Raw genomic sequence first — 17,245 nt, forward strand, 5'->3', positions numbered from 1 at the left:
TGTCCGATTTAGGCTTTTAATTATATCCTGTCCGAGACAAATTTAGATCCGTTGACTAATCAAAAATCGTTTCAGTTAGAGGTGTACCCAACGTCTCATTTTATTTCTACCCAAAGTCTTATAACTACGTTGCAATTATATAAGAAACCCTAAATTAAGTTTAACAAAAGGAGTATACTACACATTTAAATCACGCCCCCACCGCGTGGTTTAGTTTGGCACTAGTTTGTTAACAACCCCTAGTAGTGTAGTTTCCTCTAATCTAACCTCATATGTAAAACTTCAGGCAGGGTACAGGGGATAAGTCAAGAAAGGATAAATTTATTGCCACAAAATTATCTGCGTTAAATTCTGCATATTAGCTTCCTTATAATGAGAGAATAAGTGCATTCTAGACAGCTTTTAAATCAAAATTAAAAGATTGAAACTGGTATTAATATTCGTAGAAAATAGTATGTTATACGATACATGATTTTTCAGTATTCGTTGTTCCCTACCTCCCTGACAAAGCTCTCATAAAGCATGATAATTAGCGTTTAAGAAACTCTTTATATTCCCAACGTAATCAATCTATAAAAGATTCCCTATGTTGTATGCGTTCAAAAAATCCAATTTTTAAAAAATCTTTGAAATTCAAATGAAAACAAATCAAGACAATTATTTCCATAAGTAGATCAGCAATAACAATCTTAGGTTATAAACAACATTAGTAAGTTGGTTACAATACAAATCTAGTCTTTCAATATAAAATTTTTGTAAATATTCAAAAAATATATATATATTTGACACCCAATACTATTCAATGTGGCGTGCACAGGGTATTGTTAGAATTTAGGGGTTGAAAAAAGGAAAGGATGGCCTCCCAAGTTGTAATTTAAATAAATCATTCTTTTACTGACAAAAGATTCCTTAGAATTATAGGTTTTTAAAAATAATTTGAAGTTCATTTTCAAATCTAAAAAAAGTAGAATTTGTTGTGACCTACAAAGTTACAAAAAAATATATGAGAATAGATGTATAATCCAGACAACTGCCTGGTCCAAGTAGTAAGGACTTTTAATGCTTTCTGTGTTTATATTTCCTACACTATTGGCTGATATTCAAAAACCTAAATAAAAGTTGGCACAGGGTCTCCATCCCCAGGGTAGAGTTACATATAGCTCGTGCACTTTCTATTCTTTTACTTTAGTTACATACTATTACTAGGTTATTTTACCTGCCACTAAATAGTACTTTTATTAATAGATTATGTAAGTGCATATGCTGTTAGTGAGTAACATATAGTCTATAAAATAGGCCTTTTAAAAGGGAATGGCTTCAAAAATTCAAAGTTGATCACAAAATAATTATTTTATGACACTTTTTCCATGTTATTTATATTTAGCACATCTAATACCTGTAAGTGTGAACGTATCAGTACTGTATCATTGTTTATTAATCTTTTTAAAAGCAAAGCTTTTCTATTATTGGGGTCTGTGCATCCATACGTTTAATCAGCCATCCACTGAGTTATTAACCAAGCATTATGGGATAGATTTTAATTATTTATCCTAAGCAAAAGAGAGAGGAAAATATATTTTTTTTTCCCATGTTGCCTTATCCCTCCTCCTGAATATAATCATTAACTGCAGAAGCGTATAATGCTCTATATTTGTGAAGGAGAGATAGGACATTAGAATTTAAACGACAATGGTATCCCGGGGAGAAGGAGGGGACATTGGGCTGTTTATTTTACTAGTCCCAAAGGTTTTATAAGAATGTTTTCTTATTCGTTGGCTTACCAACTTTGAGGACTTTTATTAAATTTTGAATGATTATTTTACTATGTTGAATGCCCAAATATTTCAACTTCTCATTGTAATCTACAGAAGAGTTATGTGTACTATTACTGGGGAATTACAACAATTTATCTGACATTGTCTTATCCCTTTAGATCACTTATGGTATCCAAAGTTTTGTGCACTCTTATTGAATTGTAATTGATTGGTTTTAAACTTGCAGTGTTCAATTTTTTTGCCCAATAATCCTATTATATAAAGTAATAAGCGTTTTGGTCTGTCCCAAAGGATCTCGCTAACTGCTGAACCGATATTGTTCTCCTTTACTATGATGCTTCTTATAGGTCCTGGGAAGGTTTTAAACTATTTTTGGAGAGGGTGTCTACACCTCCCTCCCCCAAAAACTCTTTTGAAACTCAAATTTAAAATTGGATGAGGTCGACTTTCCCCCCTCCTACCAGTGCCCTTAGAGGCTTCTAGGGACGTAACTGCTAGTTTTATCTATAGAGGGGTGAATTTATCTATTATCATTGGGTTAATTTATCCTCCATTGTCTTATCCCTTAAGATCCTTGTTAATTGTGATAATTTGTTAACGCAAGTGTCAAACTTTCTTAAGATTAATAATGGTATAAATTATTTAAAATTATAGCCAACCGAAAGTAGAGATATAAAGTAGTAAGGTTTTTTTTATGTCTGCAGCTTAAGATCTCAATAATTAATTTAAAGAATGGGTTCTCTATTTTAGCAAAGCTTTTCAAAGGACCAGGTCCTGAGATGGTTTTAGGCTATTTTTTTTATATTTAAGAGTAAGGGTGGTTTTAAGCTATTTTGAATACAGTGCACTTATATGCTAGGGGCGTAACCGCTAGTTTCACATGACTGAAACTATCTTGTCTTTTAAATTCAGTATTATCTAATTAATTGTTTTTTTTATACTTTTAAGGCATTTAATTGACATATATGTAGATATTATCATATAATGATTATTAGACGTAAAGTTGGCAATTTTTGGAATATTTGCACGTTTACAAGAAACTTTATAAAGTGGTTTTCAAATAAAAATGTACAAAGTCTAAAAAAGTTCACAGATAACACAAAAAAAACAACTCATTATCTTTTTAAAACATGCGAAAACAAAGTGATAATTTAAGAAACAGAAAAGTTTTCCAAAATAAATTTTGCGACTCTTAGTTCAATTAGTTTCAACTGAATGAAAACTGGTTCTGATCTGTGAAGGGAACATTAAATATATTAAATATAGTAAAACTATACTACTATTTAGAGAGTATTTAAGGAATTAGTGCCATCCCGTATTGATGAAATTTTAATTGAAACTAAAGGCTACGAGGGTGGTGGTACCCTCCCAAAATAGCTAAAAACCTTCCCAGTAGAAGGAGAACACTATCGGTTTAGCGATTAGCGAGATCCTTCGATATTGACAGATACAAAAACACACACACACACACACACACACAGATCCTGTTACTTTTATATATACTAGCGGCTTTGCCCCAAGAGGTGATCAAAAAAAAATTTAGGCAAAATTCGTAAAAGGACCAAGGTAGTCTTCAGCAAAAAAAAGGACCAAGAAAAAAAGAAAAAAATGGGGGGGGGGATTGTTTTGTTTTTTTGGGGGTTGAGGGTGTCCCACCCCCCCAAGAAAATAGCCTAAAACCACCACAGGACCAGTAGGTAAATTCCCTGAAGAGTAGAATCCGATCGGTTCAGTGGTTACCAAGATCTTAAGGGACGGACGGACAGACAGACAGACGGACAGACAGACAGATAGACATCAAGCTACTTTGTATTATAGATAACATATAAGGTTTTACTACTTTCTTGATTTTATTTAGATATAAATTAACTTACCTGTTTATTCTTAATTCTGTTACATTCTTTCTTTCAAAGTCTTATCCCTGTTTTATTTTAGGGAGGGGAAAAACCATTTTTTACAGGGTTAAAGTAATATAAAAAAACAAAAATAAATATTTTCATTCATATGAGTTACTTAAACGTCTTAGAAATTGATAGACGAAAGGCCTTTTCACGACATTTGTCTTATAGTAACATGTCTTTATATCAGTCTGTAGCTTAAGATCTCACTAACTGCTTGGCAAATATGGTATAGACTCTTTTAGGGAGGACAACTGCAACTTTTAAAGAAAAAAACACCCTGGAAAAAATCTCCCCGCCCCCTCCTTTCTTACAACTTATAATGGAAAGTTGAGGGTAAAGTTATTCTTCCTCCCCCCTCTACCCTAAAGTGCCCCTATAGGACTCTATATTACTCTGCTTGTATTATTTTAAGTGTCTGATATTGCAGTATTGTTCAACTTATTTAACGTCTCTAATATGATGATGTTTGATCATAGCTCAACAATTGGTTTGAAAGGATTAATGAAAAAGCCTAAAACTATCCACCAATAAACAATGTAAACATTCCTTAAAGTAAAAAGCTCAATCGGTTCAATAATAAGTGAGATCTTAACACACAGACAAATAAGGCTTACTGTTTTATTCAATAGAATTTTCATGCACCTAACATAACAGAGGCATTAGGGACTATTTTAGATTCTAAAGTAAAACCTAGCCACCTAAGTTTCTAAAAATGTTATACATAATCTTAATTTTTATGGTTATTTTACTTTTCCATTATTTTGTATATATTATAATTTTATTATTCATTATTTTGCGTTGAATACTTAATTGTTCTTCAGATATTGTATTGAACAAAAGTTCAATATGTCTTTTTTACTGTCTAAGTTAGTCTTAATTTTGTAGCGAAGCTGTAATATAGTTAGGGTCTGTATGTACGTCCAAAATTTGAGTAATAATTATAGAAATATTTATATATTGTTCCTTTTATTACAAATGTTTAAATATCTTTTTATGGTCTTGATTAGTCATTAGCTATTGTAGCTAAGCTATAGTACAATTAGGGCCGGTATGTACGTCTAAAATCTGTTTAATGAGCATAGATGTATGTATTTTTTCCTTTTACAAATCTTTAAATATCTTGTTAGTCTGTCTTGGTTAGTCTTACTCTTGTAGCGTAGCTAGAGTTCAGTTAGGGCCGGTATGTACGTCCAAAATCTATTTAGTGATAAATAGAATTATGACCTAATTATGCCGCATAAATTTAGTTTATTTTGTTTTTAATGCAAATATTAGAAATGTCTATATTTCGGTTTTAGCTGGTCTTACTTTTTAATACAACTAGCGGCTGTGTCCTTGGCATTTAGGGGCTTTATATTCAAGAACTTATATTTAGGGGCAAGAAGGGGGCAGAAAAGTAACCTAAGCCATCTCACGATTTAAATATAAAATTAGGTAGCCTAAAACCATATTTGGACCTATAGGAAGCTTCTCTAAAACGGAGAACACGATTCTATCATAATACATTTACAAACTAAAGGTTTCTAATAAAAGAATCTGAAAATATTCATTGTTAATATTCAATTATGCTAAACTTTGAAACTTATTATTTTCGTGAAATCATGAATTTTTTTGTTTTTAACTTTAAAGATGTTCGCGAACTCTTTTAACTTAAATTTCTTGTAAAAATTATAACCTATCCTAACCTGAATAACCTCCCCCCCCCCTTGATTTAATTTTTTTTTCAAAAATATGGGGGGTGTGGGAAATTTTCAGTTCTCAACAGTGACACTGTACGGTAAAACGACAAATTTTTTTAACCTGTAATAAAATACGTGCGTATTTAAATCACGCAAATTTAGTTCTTATATGTTTTGCTTCCCTCACTGTGTAAGCATTTACAGAGAGGGGCCAATGGGTGTTTATTTCAATAGTCCCCAAATTTATATAATAATGTTTTCTTATACGTTGGCATAACAACTTTGGAAACTCTGGTGAATTTTTATTGGTTGATTCATTAAGTTGAGTGTTCAAACGTTTCAACCACAAATTTTAACCTACAGAAGGGGTAATTTTGAGTGTCATCATTTTATCATGTCTCATCCCTTTAGATCCCAGAAATTTACAGAAAAGACATTTAGCTAGCTATCAATGTCAAGCATATGACATAGCTAAAGAAGATTAATAAACATGATATAAATTTTTCATTTCAGTATACTTTAGAACCGGTTTTAATCCAGGAGAAACAAGTCTTATTTGTAGCCATACTGGAAAATATGCCTTTATAATCAATGTCTTATATTGACATGTTAGGTTATTAATAATAACTTTTTATTTCATTACAATATGAGCTATGGACATATTTTGCCTTGTTTATAGATTATTTTGTTTTTAATATGTATGTTAATATGATAATTTGTTTTTTATTCCTTTTTCTTTTCTTTGGATGGGTTAGTTGATAATAAAGCATGGACAATTACGTATTTATTTACTTATTTATTACAGTAAAACATTTCTCATTTTTAATATGTATGTATTAGGGTGGGTCGATTTTGGACATTTTTTTTCTGAGGCCAAAGCGGGGATCTGCACTCAATTTATATAGATATAATACACCTCTGGATGATTTAAAATTTTTCCTAAGTCTTAAAACCGCTGACGACCAGACATTCAATTGTAAAGCTATTTGTAAATGGGAGTCAAAAATTTATTGAATCAGAACTATGGCTTCATTGTGCTCCCTGGAAATGCCTTGAGGAGCTGAGTCAGGAACTTTTGTCCGTTTCAAAAAATCTCGTTCCTAGCCTGAGAAAATCTAAAAAACCTCTACAAATTTGACAATTCTTAATAAACCTTAAAAAATTTTGTTTTTTTAGTGATTTCTAAGGCTAGGAACAAGATATTTTGAAACGGACAAAAGTTCCTGATTCAGCTCCTCAAGGCCTTTCCAGGGAGCACCATGAAGCCATAGTTCTGATTCAAAAAATTTTTTGAATGTCGTCTTTACATACTAATAAGTAATGAATTATATTTTTAAGTGGTCGTGTTCTAAAACTCAATTTTTTAAAATTCTTTTTCGGTCAGAAATGTTTTTTAGGTTAATTTTATCTGTTGCATATCCCCGCTTTGTCTAATTCCGATATGAACCCACCCTAGTATGTATGTATGTGTTTATTAAAATCTCTTAAACAGTGAATCCGATTTATAAGCAATATTTCGAAACAATTGTTATAGGTCCCGTAAGTTTAAATAAATTAAAACTAAAGGCTTGGTTCAAAATGGCATAGTCTTTACGTTTCAACTTGTAACTTTTTTGTTTTAAAGGGGTTATTTAGTTTATCAAAATTGGGGATTGACGTCATTTAATTGTCTATTTTCCAATAAGTTTCTAAGGCTAAAAGAGGAGAAAATATATGGGAGGGGGGGTGGGAGGGTGTTGAGTAGCCCTGAAAGAAAAAAGCCCCAAGCTTTCTTAGAGTTTTATGGAAGTGTTCAGAGGCGTGTTCTTAAAAAACTAGCTACCCTCGCAGCTATCTTTTAAAAGTTTTTTAAGAAACCATCTATGATATTGAAATTTCCAATCAACAAGAAATTTAAGATAAATGATAAAAAATGAGTTCAGAAAAAGTTCATAAGAAAAGTGAATTAAACTTTCATTATCCAGGCATGATATATCTAAATACAAAGTAACAGGATGTTTGTCTTTTTCTTAAAGATGCCTGCGAGGTTTCCCTCTAAATGCCTAATCGATCATAGAACCCATCGCTTTTTATTTTTAGTTTGCTTGCTCCTTACTTTAGGCTAGGTTAAGTTATATTGGGTACTAGCCTCATAGGGTTAGTGCCTTCCGCCATGGTTGGACATAGGAATGAAACTACCAGACCCTTAATGGTGGTTTAGTGCTCGATAGGAACTTAAAGTGAAAACACCAAATTCATTTTTTAGAAAAGCTTTGTAAAGGTCTTTATCAGGTTTTAGTCAGTTACTTTTCAAAATATCCTCAGAAAGCTGAGGCTCCCTATCCTAATTTATAATGCACAATTGGCTACGCCCCTATAGTCCTGTAAAGACACTTGGGGCCAGGGGTGGGAATAAAGTAAACCATCCGCTATCAATTTTAGTTTTAAGAAGAGACCAATCTTCCAACAACTCTTTATGAGCATTCCCTGGAAGCTTCACTGTAGTCTTTTATACAAGGATTTAACAATTTAATTAATTTAGTTCAATTTTTGAGGCAAGTGAAAATAACCTGGATTATAGCAGGTATAACAATAAATCTTATATAGCGCGGCTACCTTTTAACTAGATATATCCGTTAGTCTTTAGGCTAGAGTTCACCACCTACTTTCAATTGTAGTTGTATATTAACACTTTTCGGGGAAGGTTATTTTTTTCTAGGGATGATTTCTCTTGGGAGGGGGGTGGTACCTTCCTCAAAATAGTCATAAACCTTCCCAGGACATTTGAGAAGTTACCCTTTATAGGAGACCATATCGGCTCAATGGTTTATAATATACTAGCGGCTACGCCCCTAGAGGCCTCTAGGGGGACTTGAGGAGAGAGTCGAATTTAATAATTAAATTTCTTATTTTAGATTTTAAAAGAAAAAGTAAAAAAAAATTGGGGGGGGGGGGAGCGAAAAAACTTTTTTTTTTTGGAGGGGGGGGTTGCCCCCCCCCTCATTTTTAATTTTAGTTAAAAAAAATTCAAAATTTTTTATTTTTTTTGGGGGGGGGATTTTTCATTTTTAGTAGGGGTTGGGGGTGTCCCACCCCCCAAGAAAATAGTTATAAACCTTCCCGAGACCTATGAGAAGCTACCCTGTTAGGGAGAACCCGATCGGTTCAGCGGTTAGCGAGATCCTTCGTTACAAACAGACAAACACACAGACAGACATCGTTCTACTTTGTATTATAGATATCCCTCATTTGTCTTATTGAATCACTACAGACCAGTATCTAATCTTAAACACACAGAAACAGAATTTCTTAATGAAAATAAAAAAAATATTGTTTTTAAGGAATTGTTCTGTCAGTTTTGCAAACAATAACCTGTATACAAAAGTTTATGAGAGATGAAATTGTTACGAGTCAGGTAAGATTAACATCATTAAAACTATTTATAGAATAGCCTCGATGCATACAAAAGAACAATAACGCAGTGATCTAAAGGGATAAGACAATGGCCGATTAATTGATGTAAATTCCCAATGATTATAAACAAAATTAACACTTTTGTAGATAACAATTAGTGGTTGAAACGTTTGGACACTCAACTTGATGAAAATGTATAAATAAAAGTCCCCAAAGTTGTTTTTTTCTTTCCTGTTGGAACCAACAAGTCTGTAAAAGAGACTTAACTTTTTGGTTCCCTAAAGTCTGACTTTACAAATAAAAAGATTTAAAATTTCAATTTTCTGGTTCCTAATAGTCTACTTTTTTTTCTTAGAACCTTTGAGCCCCTCCCCCCCTCCTCCCCCATCTCTTTTAATTAAATCCATTAAGGATGGGGACTTTAGACTGTAAATTAAACTGATAACCAAAGGTATATAAAGAAGTTCTCTTATTTTCTTATTTGTTTTGTCAAATTGATTGGTTGGTTTCAATATTTTTACCTACCAATTTTTTCAACCAGAATTGTTAACTTTATCTTTGATCATTGGGTATTACATACATTTATCATACATTGTCTTATCCCTTAAGATACCTGATTAAATCTCAATATAACACTTCTCGTATTCATTCGAATCCGGTGGATAGGAACCGGTTCTCATCCATACGAAAAAACTATGTCTATCATCCTATTATATCTAGCTTTCTGCGAATATAGAAATATACAATCATAAGATTAAAACCAGTTTATTTGGCCCGTGCCTTCGGCAACTCGGGGCTAAAAAAACTAGTTTTAATCTTATAATTGTGCATTCTATATCCACAGGAAGCCGTTTATAATACGATGAAAGAAATAACTATTCGCCTATCTTGTTGATTTACCCTTTTCTATACATATCTATCTACAAAAATAAATGCATAAGTATAGATGTATAATCCACACTTTTTTCGTCTGCTAACAAATTGCTTTCTGCTCTTTTGTAGCGACTTTGCTGTGTTAATATTTCTGACGCAATTTGCTTATAAGATCCAATTGGAAGTCGGGGTGGGGACAGAAATCTTTTTAATCCCTTCCAACTCTATTCTTTTACTTTAATGCTAGAAAATCCAGGTGCTGTGATGATGTATGTAATATAGGTAGGCAGAGGTGTTAAATCCGCAAATAAGCCTGTTTTATATTAGCAAATAATAAATCAGACAAAAGCTATCAGAATAGCAAAATAATAAATATAGTTATTAATTTTTTGCTTTGACCTAAGATCAGCGTTGCGGAGCCATTTGATTTTGGTGCGGCTCCTGTTCCGGCTCTGGCTCCGCGGAGCCGTCTGTGATGATGGCGGCGCCGGCTCCAGATTTGGCTCCAGCTACGACCTAAAATCAAGAAAACTCGACTTATTTTTCCCCACTTATATTTTTGACTTTTGAAGGTTTTAAAAGTTCAATTTTTGATAAAAATGGACTTTAAAAACTTAAAAGGTTCATTTGCACATGACAAAACAGAGTTACCAAATTATGATTTATAAAAAATATGATTTATCTAGTCTGGAGCCGGAGCCGTTTTTTAACGAAAATTACGGCTCCAGCTCCGTTTCCAGCAAAATATGGCAGCTCCACGGCTCCCGGCTCCGGCTTCGCAACACTGCCTAAGATAGACAACAAACCCTTCACATCCTAACAGGTTATTAATTTAATCTTACAAGATGACAACATCCATTCAGAAAACTAAACAAATTTAATAGTCAAACACACGAACAAAAAATAGGTATAGAGTAACAATGCATTTGGAATTTAACATTTTTAAGAATTTCGATTGAAAAATCTTTACAAATCTATACCAAAAATCAAAAATAAATAAATGGACGGAGGGGCCAACCCTATATGTATAAAAGCTTCGCTTTTCAAACTGAAGTTTGCTTAACTGATGAAACACCATTCATATGGCAGGTGTTATTGTTAAACCCACACTGCCCAACACCTATATGTTTAGTGTTTGAATTATATCTTTGTTTTAGTGGAGTTTCTGTATTAATACAAAATATTCCTTTTGCACGAAAGTAGTTGGTGTGTAATTTAAATTTACACAAAGAAGCCAAAAATGGGTTGTACAATAATCCTTATAATAAAGGAAAAGGATCTCTGTCTGTCTGTGTGTACCAAAGGATCTCACTAATCAATGAACCGATGTGGTTCTCCTTTACAGTGTAGCTTAACATATGTCCTGGGAAGGTTTATAGCTATTTTGGGGGAGGGTACCACCGCCCTCAAAAGAGAAATCACAAAAAAATTAACTGTCCCAATCTAGCAGCCGAAAAATATTTTATGATCTTAGTAATAGCAAGTTAATAAATAGAGCCCTAACAAGTCAAATCTTTATGTTCATTCTATTTGTGTATTTTTGTGTGAACACCTTTAAATTAGAAAAATCTGCCTTGCTTTTATAAATAAAAATGTAATTACTCCGCCCAATTTTGCATAATTAGTTATTGGTAGACAGATTGGTATTGTTAGTATTGAACAGCTACTCTATAAATAGGGCATGTCTTTACGTCACTATTGAATACAGCCTCAAGATCTAAATCAAGAATGAAAACATCTATAAAGCGAAGCTTAACAACTCTATTGGATAAACGATTAAAAAACATAGAGTGACTACAATTTTAATATTAAAGCAACTGAATATCAATAGTAAAGAGCTAATGCTTTTTGGCTTGATTATAGATTAAATGTTTTGCTTAACACTTAATGCTTAATTGTCATCGGAATCACCAATTTACAAATCATTGTAATAGGATAACTACATCACCTTAAACATTAATTTCAAAATTTTAAAAAATCTACATGTTGAAAAGCCACTACCAAACTTAAAGAAACCAGCACAAACATAAACATCTGTGATTTTCGGGCGGGTAAATTTTTAGAAAGGTTTCGCTGAAGAATATGAAATATCCGATCCTCTTTTTGAAAATCCTTTCCTTCCTTCCTTTGATACAGAACTACATAAGGTTATAAATCAGGGAGGGATGGGACATTAGACCTAATATTTATCTCATTAGTGGCTTTAAAACTTTGGGTACTCTTATGATAACTTTATTTGATGTTTCAAAGTAGCAATGTCATAATTTTTCATCTATTTATTTCAAAATATATATAAGGATTAATTTTGTTTATGATAATTTGGGGTCCATAACTTATTGACATAACACTATGAATATGGGATAGGTTAAAAAGCCCCGCAGGGTTAGAACAACCCTTTTTTTCTGGTAATGATGTTAGACATTTTGTCGACAACACATGCTTAAAAAGTTCTTTCCTTGGTGGCAAAAAATTAGTTTAATCCTTTAACATGTTTCCTTGTTTCAACTAAATAATTTTTTCATGTTAGCAGATTTTAAATAAATATTTATTCAAAACGAATTTATGAATATACTACTTGATTACAAAAAAATAATTAAAATATTTTATTTTTATATTAGCGCATTTAATACCTAGGGGGGAAATATAGCTGTTTGAAGGTTTAAACCCTCTTATATAATAATCTACTACTAGTTTACTAATTTTAACACCTTTTCATATAACTCCGCCCATTTTTATGTCATCGACTAGGTATTATATCCCTTTCCTAATATAGTTATACTGTTTCCAAAGAGGTGTGTGTTAACGTTAACAAAATGCATCGTATCGGCATCTAACATCAACAGGGAGGGAGGGGACATTGGACTGTAATTTTTTAACATCTAATTTAAAAACTAGACATAGTGTAATTTTGTTGTTGGTTATGCAAAGTGCAAATTGTTTATCGTCCATTATCACATCCCTTCAGATCCCCAAATTTCAACTGCTTTTATCGAATAAAGAATAATTTTCATAAGTAGTCTTGACTGACATATTATTGATTTACATGTTTAAAAAGCCTAGTATTTACATCCACACCCTGACATTTCTGTTATCAACCTAAATTTGAAAAAATGGCAGTAATTCATTATGCAACCAAGACTACAGTAGTATGTATAAAATAAAATGATTTTGCTATGAGAAACCCACTCCATTTTTTTATTTCCTTATTAGTAAGGTGTGAGTTTTAATCTTACTTATATCCTCATAATACTTATGTATTAAATTAGCCCCCCTTCCCCCATTTGTAAAAGAATAATTTACCACCCCCCCCCCTAAATGTCCTATTTTTGGCCCCACTTGGTCTATATTTTTTTTATCCTCATACGGCTTAATAGTGCCCCTTTTCTCGCCAAATTTTAGACCTAACACTATGGTTCCGTTTAGTCTCATTTTCTAGCTTACTTCCCAACTTCCATTTTTGTTAATAACCATTTTTCTTACCAAGGGAAATACTATTTCATCGTTGGCCCCTATTAGTCTATTAATGAAAAAATTAAGAAACACAATCATTAATTCTTAAAATTGTTTGGTGGGGGTTATATCATAAGCCACAAAATCAAACCAACCTTCAGAAAAAAAAAACTGTTTATATCTCGCTAAGAATAGAGGCTACACCCCAAGGGTATTTTGAGAAAAGGGGGGGGGGGGGGGGGGCTGGGGTTGCTGCGAGTCGACCATTCACTTTCGATTTTAAGTTTTAAATGAAAAGATTAAAAAGATTTTCCTCTGATGGATTCTTTTTAGAGGGTGAAGTTACCATCCCCCAAAATAGCTATAAACCTTTACTGTACCTGCACATAAAAGTGGTCTTGAAAATTTTCATATTGACATATATTCTAATAACATTATGATTAATTACTTTATGGATATTTTAACTGTGTTATCCTTAGTTATTAATTTAATTATTGTATATTTTGCTACGCACCAATCAAATTTTCATTCCCTCGTTATTACCGAAGCTTATTATAGCTTTAATCCTCAATATGTTAATTCCTGCAGACAATGTTGACATAATTTGGTTCCAGAAAGTCTAATATTTGCATTAGTACACCTTAAGACAATGCTTAATCTTGCCTAATTCTTTTTTAATTCTTACACAATTAATTAAAACTCCTCCCACATTATCAAATTTTACTCCCCCTTCCCGAAAATATCAAAAAACATCAACCACCTTTACACCCCCCTAAATATTTGGTACCAAAAAGTCTAATATTTGTATAACTAAGCTACTCAATAATCAATTATATAATCTTACTAATTCTTTATAATTCTCATATGATTAATTTAATATACCCCCCCCCCCCCCCTATTCCCACAAGAAAAAAGATAAATCTTTCATGTGCTTTATTTTGGTACCTCTAAGTCTAAAGTTTGAAACCCTAATAGTCTAGTGAATTCTAGTCTTAAAGTCTATTCTTACATAATTTTAATATGTCATTACACTCCCCTCCCCCGGAAAATAGATTCTGGAATAGATTTAGGTTATATGTCCAAACATTTTAACCACTAATTGTAATGTACAGAAGGGATAACTTTGTGTATCATCATTTGGAATGTACATCAGTTTATTGGCCATTACCTTATCCCTTTAGATCCCTGAAACTTTATTTTATGATTTAGGAGTTTGACCGAGTAAATGAAACATCTGCAATAGTGATTAACATATGTCCAGACAGATCTTATGCTTATATAAACGAGGTAACAAGTCGAAGCGCTGCATGGAAAGTGTCATGTGTGACGACATAAAAATACGTCAATTATCAATCTATTTTTAAGGGGTTTCTTTTTTCCCACTTCTCCTCTCATCCCTTCCTTTTAGACGTATTTTTATGAGGTCAAACATGACAGTTTACGAAGCTTTTAATAAGTCCATTGGGGAGGCATGCGCATTATTCCGGGAGTTAGGGGGAGGGGGTTGAATTACACACCTTCTCGTATATTTTTTTGGGGTTGGAGTTGAAGAATGGAAACTAAAAAAAGAGATTTAAAATGATGAATTTTACTAATATTCAGGGAGGGAGGGGACGTTGTACTGTAGATTATACTGGTACCCAAAAATCTATTAACACATGTTAACTCCTCCATTGGCTTAAAAAATCAAAATCTTGATTGGTCAGTTCTAAACAGCAGGGTCTGAACTTTTACCATGTTCGCCATCTAGCCTCTAAGAGGATCTAAACTTTTCCACATATGATTTTAATCTAAATACCAGGAAAATTTGTTCATTCTAATTGGGAGTAAACATAAATTTGTCGTCCATTTTTTGTCAGCTAAGGTCGCTGCTATTTCTAGACTGAAATGATGCGCCTTTATGGATTAGAGAAATACTACTATGAGGATAAAAACTGGTTTGGAAACACTACAGGCATGACCGCAGGTACTGTTCTTCACAAATTTTGCATGAAAAAATGTCAACTTTCTGACTGAATGTATCATATACGTGGATATTATGACCTGGGAAAAATTATCGTTAATTTAGGTTGTTATTTACCTTGTCATTTATTGATGAGGTTAATGGTTAGGGGAGTTGGTGGGATAGTTATTTTAGAGCGCTACAAGTTTCTTTTTATTAGATTACACGATAATCCAAATAATCTATTACATTTTTTTCTTTACTGTATACAGTATTTACTAGCGGAGGATGGAGAAATCCCAAAACCGTTTTTTTTTTAAATATGATTTAAAAAAAAAAAATTAAAATTTTTTTTTTGGGAGGGGGGTTAGGGTGTTTCTTCCCCCCCCCCCACCTACCAATCCAACCCAATTTTAGATTTATATTTTTTTTGTGGGGGGAATTTTCTTTGAAAGGTGGTGGTACCCTCTCCCAAAATAGTTATAAATCCTTTCCGGGGCCTATGAGAAGCTATCCTGTTAAGGAGAACCCGATCGGTTCAGTGGTTAGCGAGATCCTTCGGTACAAACAATCAAACAAACAGTCAGACAGACAGACATCGTTCTACTTTGTATTATAGATTATGTTCTTTTTTTGTTTCCCCAAAGGGCAGAGGGCCAACAAATCAGGCATTATACTATACTGTAACTTTTTTATTTCATAGACAATTTCTTTATGACTTAGAACCCGCTTTGAACCAGCGGAAATGTATCGAATTCATGCCATTCTTAAAAAGTGATTATCTTTTTTCTTGGAGGGATCCTAAAAGACAACAAAATGACACTTCATATTTTCTTAATATTAAATAATTGTATTGGATAATGGAAAGTAAATAAAGTTGCGGGGATTATTTTAGGGTAGGTTAGGTATATGTTAATGATTGCTCCGCAGAGTTAGGAAATTGACCCAGTGTAGGGTTAGAGCCCCCCACAGGAGCTAGAAATAGGAGAAAAGCTACTGTAAAAATACGACGAAACCCACTACTTTGTTTTCTTTCTATGATTTAATGTGTTTTATTTAGATGAGATATTAGACAACATAACAATATCAAGAAAAGATTTGTTTGGAACTGATGCTGCCATAAGGTAAGATGAAAAAAATAACAAGGATGACAAAATCCATAAAAGCGAAGCCTTGAAATGGAAGGACAAACAAAAATTAATACTTGTAGAGTGTCAGAACTGAGTTAGCAGAATATTAATGCATAAGTCAATACAAAATTGGAAGTAAATATGCTGTAAAACTGCTAAATAAGGATATAATGACAGTTTTAGGACTAAATTATAAAGATGATTCTCTTAAAACATTGTACCTTGTTGTAATTGGAATCAATATGTCAAAAATCAGACGAATAGGATAATTTTAACATTAAAATTTTTTTGTCAAAAAGTAAAAAATCAGCTTGTGGACTTATTTGGTTGAATAGTATAGCTAAAGGTGCTAAGAAAATGTGTTTCTATTCAGTTTTATTTTTTTGGTGCTCAGGCGTTTTAATTAAATTGTATAGGTTACGTGATGAGCCAAATAAAACAATATTCATTTTTTCAGAGTTCAATCTGGAGGTGAATTGTGGGAATTCTTTATCGATGTAAGTAAAAATTAACCTCATAGGCAATTTCCCCTATGTACCTTATCGAGCACAGAAAAACCCCAGTCCTTATTTTAAATAAATTTAAAATAGTGGAGTGGTGATGGGAGTTATTTTGTTTGTAACTTAAGGTCAGATTAGGTTAGGTTATATTGGGTCTGGAAAAGATTTTGGGCCCCCCCTTATTGGTAAAACAAAAATAATTTTCCTTTATTTATTTCAAAATAAAAGGCGGGTGAGGGGGTCTCTGCTCGATAAACACTTTGGGAAAGCAACAAATATCAATAATAATATATAGATTGTCTTATTTTATATCTTTCAATTTAATATATTTAAAGTACAGGCATAAAATAAGGTATTTTTGCGTATCCCTGTTCAACTTTCTGACTAAAATTTATATAACAAAACTACTTTAACTTTATACAAATTTTCATGCTTCTAAATCGAAGCTTTTTAAATAAAAGGTTTCGTGATTTTTTGTTGTGAAATAATTTTATATTATAGGGTGGATTTTACAGACCCCCCAACTCTAAAACGTGAGTATTTTTGAACTTTTAAACCTAGAGTAATAGATATAGTATAGATTACCAATCACTATATACTAA

At 32.5% G+C, this 17,245-nt stretch overlaps 1 protein-coding gene across 1 annotated transcript in view; it reads left to right on the forward strand.

Moving 5' to 3' along the window:
- The first annotated feature begins 7,880 nt into the window (after positions 1-7,880).
- Positions 7,881-17,245, forward strand: part of LOC145333656 (uncharacterized) — a 31,522-nt gene continuing 22,157 nt past the window's right edge. Inside the window, exons 1-7 of the mRNA XM_080178826.1 lie at positions 7,881-7,918; positions 8,676-8,749; positions 14,281-14,358; positions 14,953-15,037; positions 16,074-16,137; positions 16,601-16,640; positions 17,145-17,176. Coding sequence (XP_080034952.1) covers positions 8,723-8,749; positions 14,281-14,358; positions 14,953-15,037; positions 16,074-16,137; positions 16,601-16,640; positions 17,145-17,176 — 326 coding nt within the window. The 5' untranslated portion in view covers positions 7,881-7,918; positions 8,676-8,722. The remainder of the gene's footprint in view (positions 7,919-8,675; positions 8,750-14,280; positions 14,359-14,952; positions 15,038-16,073; positions 16,138-16,600; positions 16,641-17,144; positions 17,177-17,245) is intronic.

This window comes from Acartia tonsa, chromosome 12, assembly GCF_053477335.1.
Source record: "Acartia tonsa isolate MP-2025a chromosome 12, ASM5347733v1, whole genome shotgun sequence".
Taxonomy (NCBI): Eukaryota; Metazoa; Arthropoda; class Copepoda; order Calanoida; family Acartiidae; genus Acartia; species Acartia tonsa.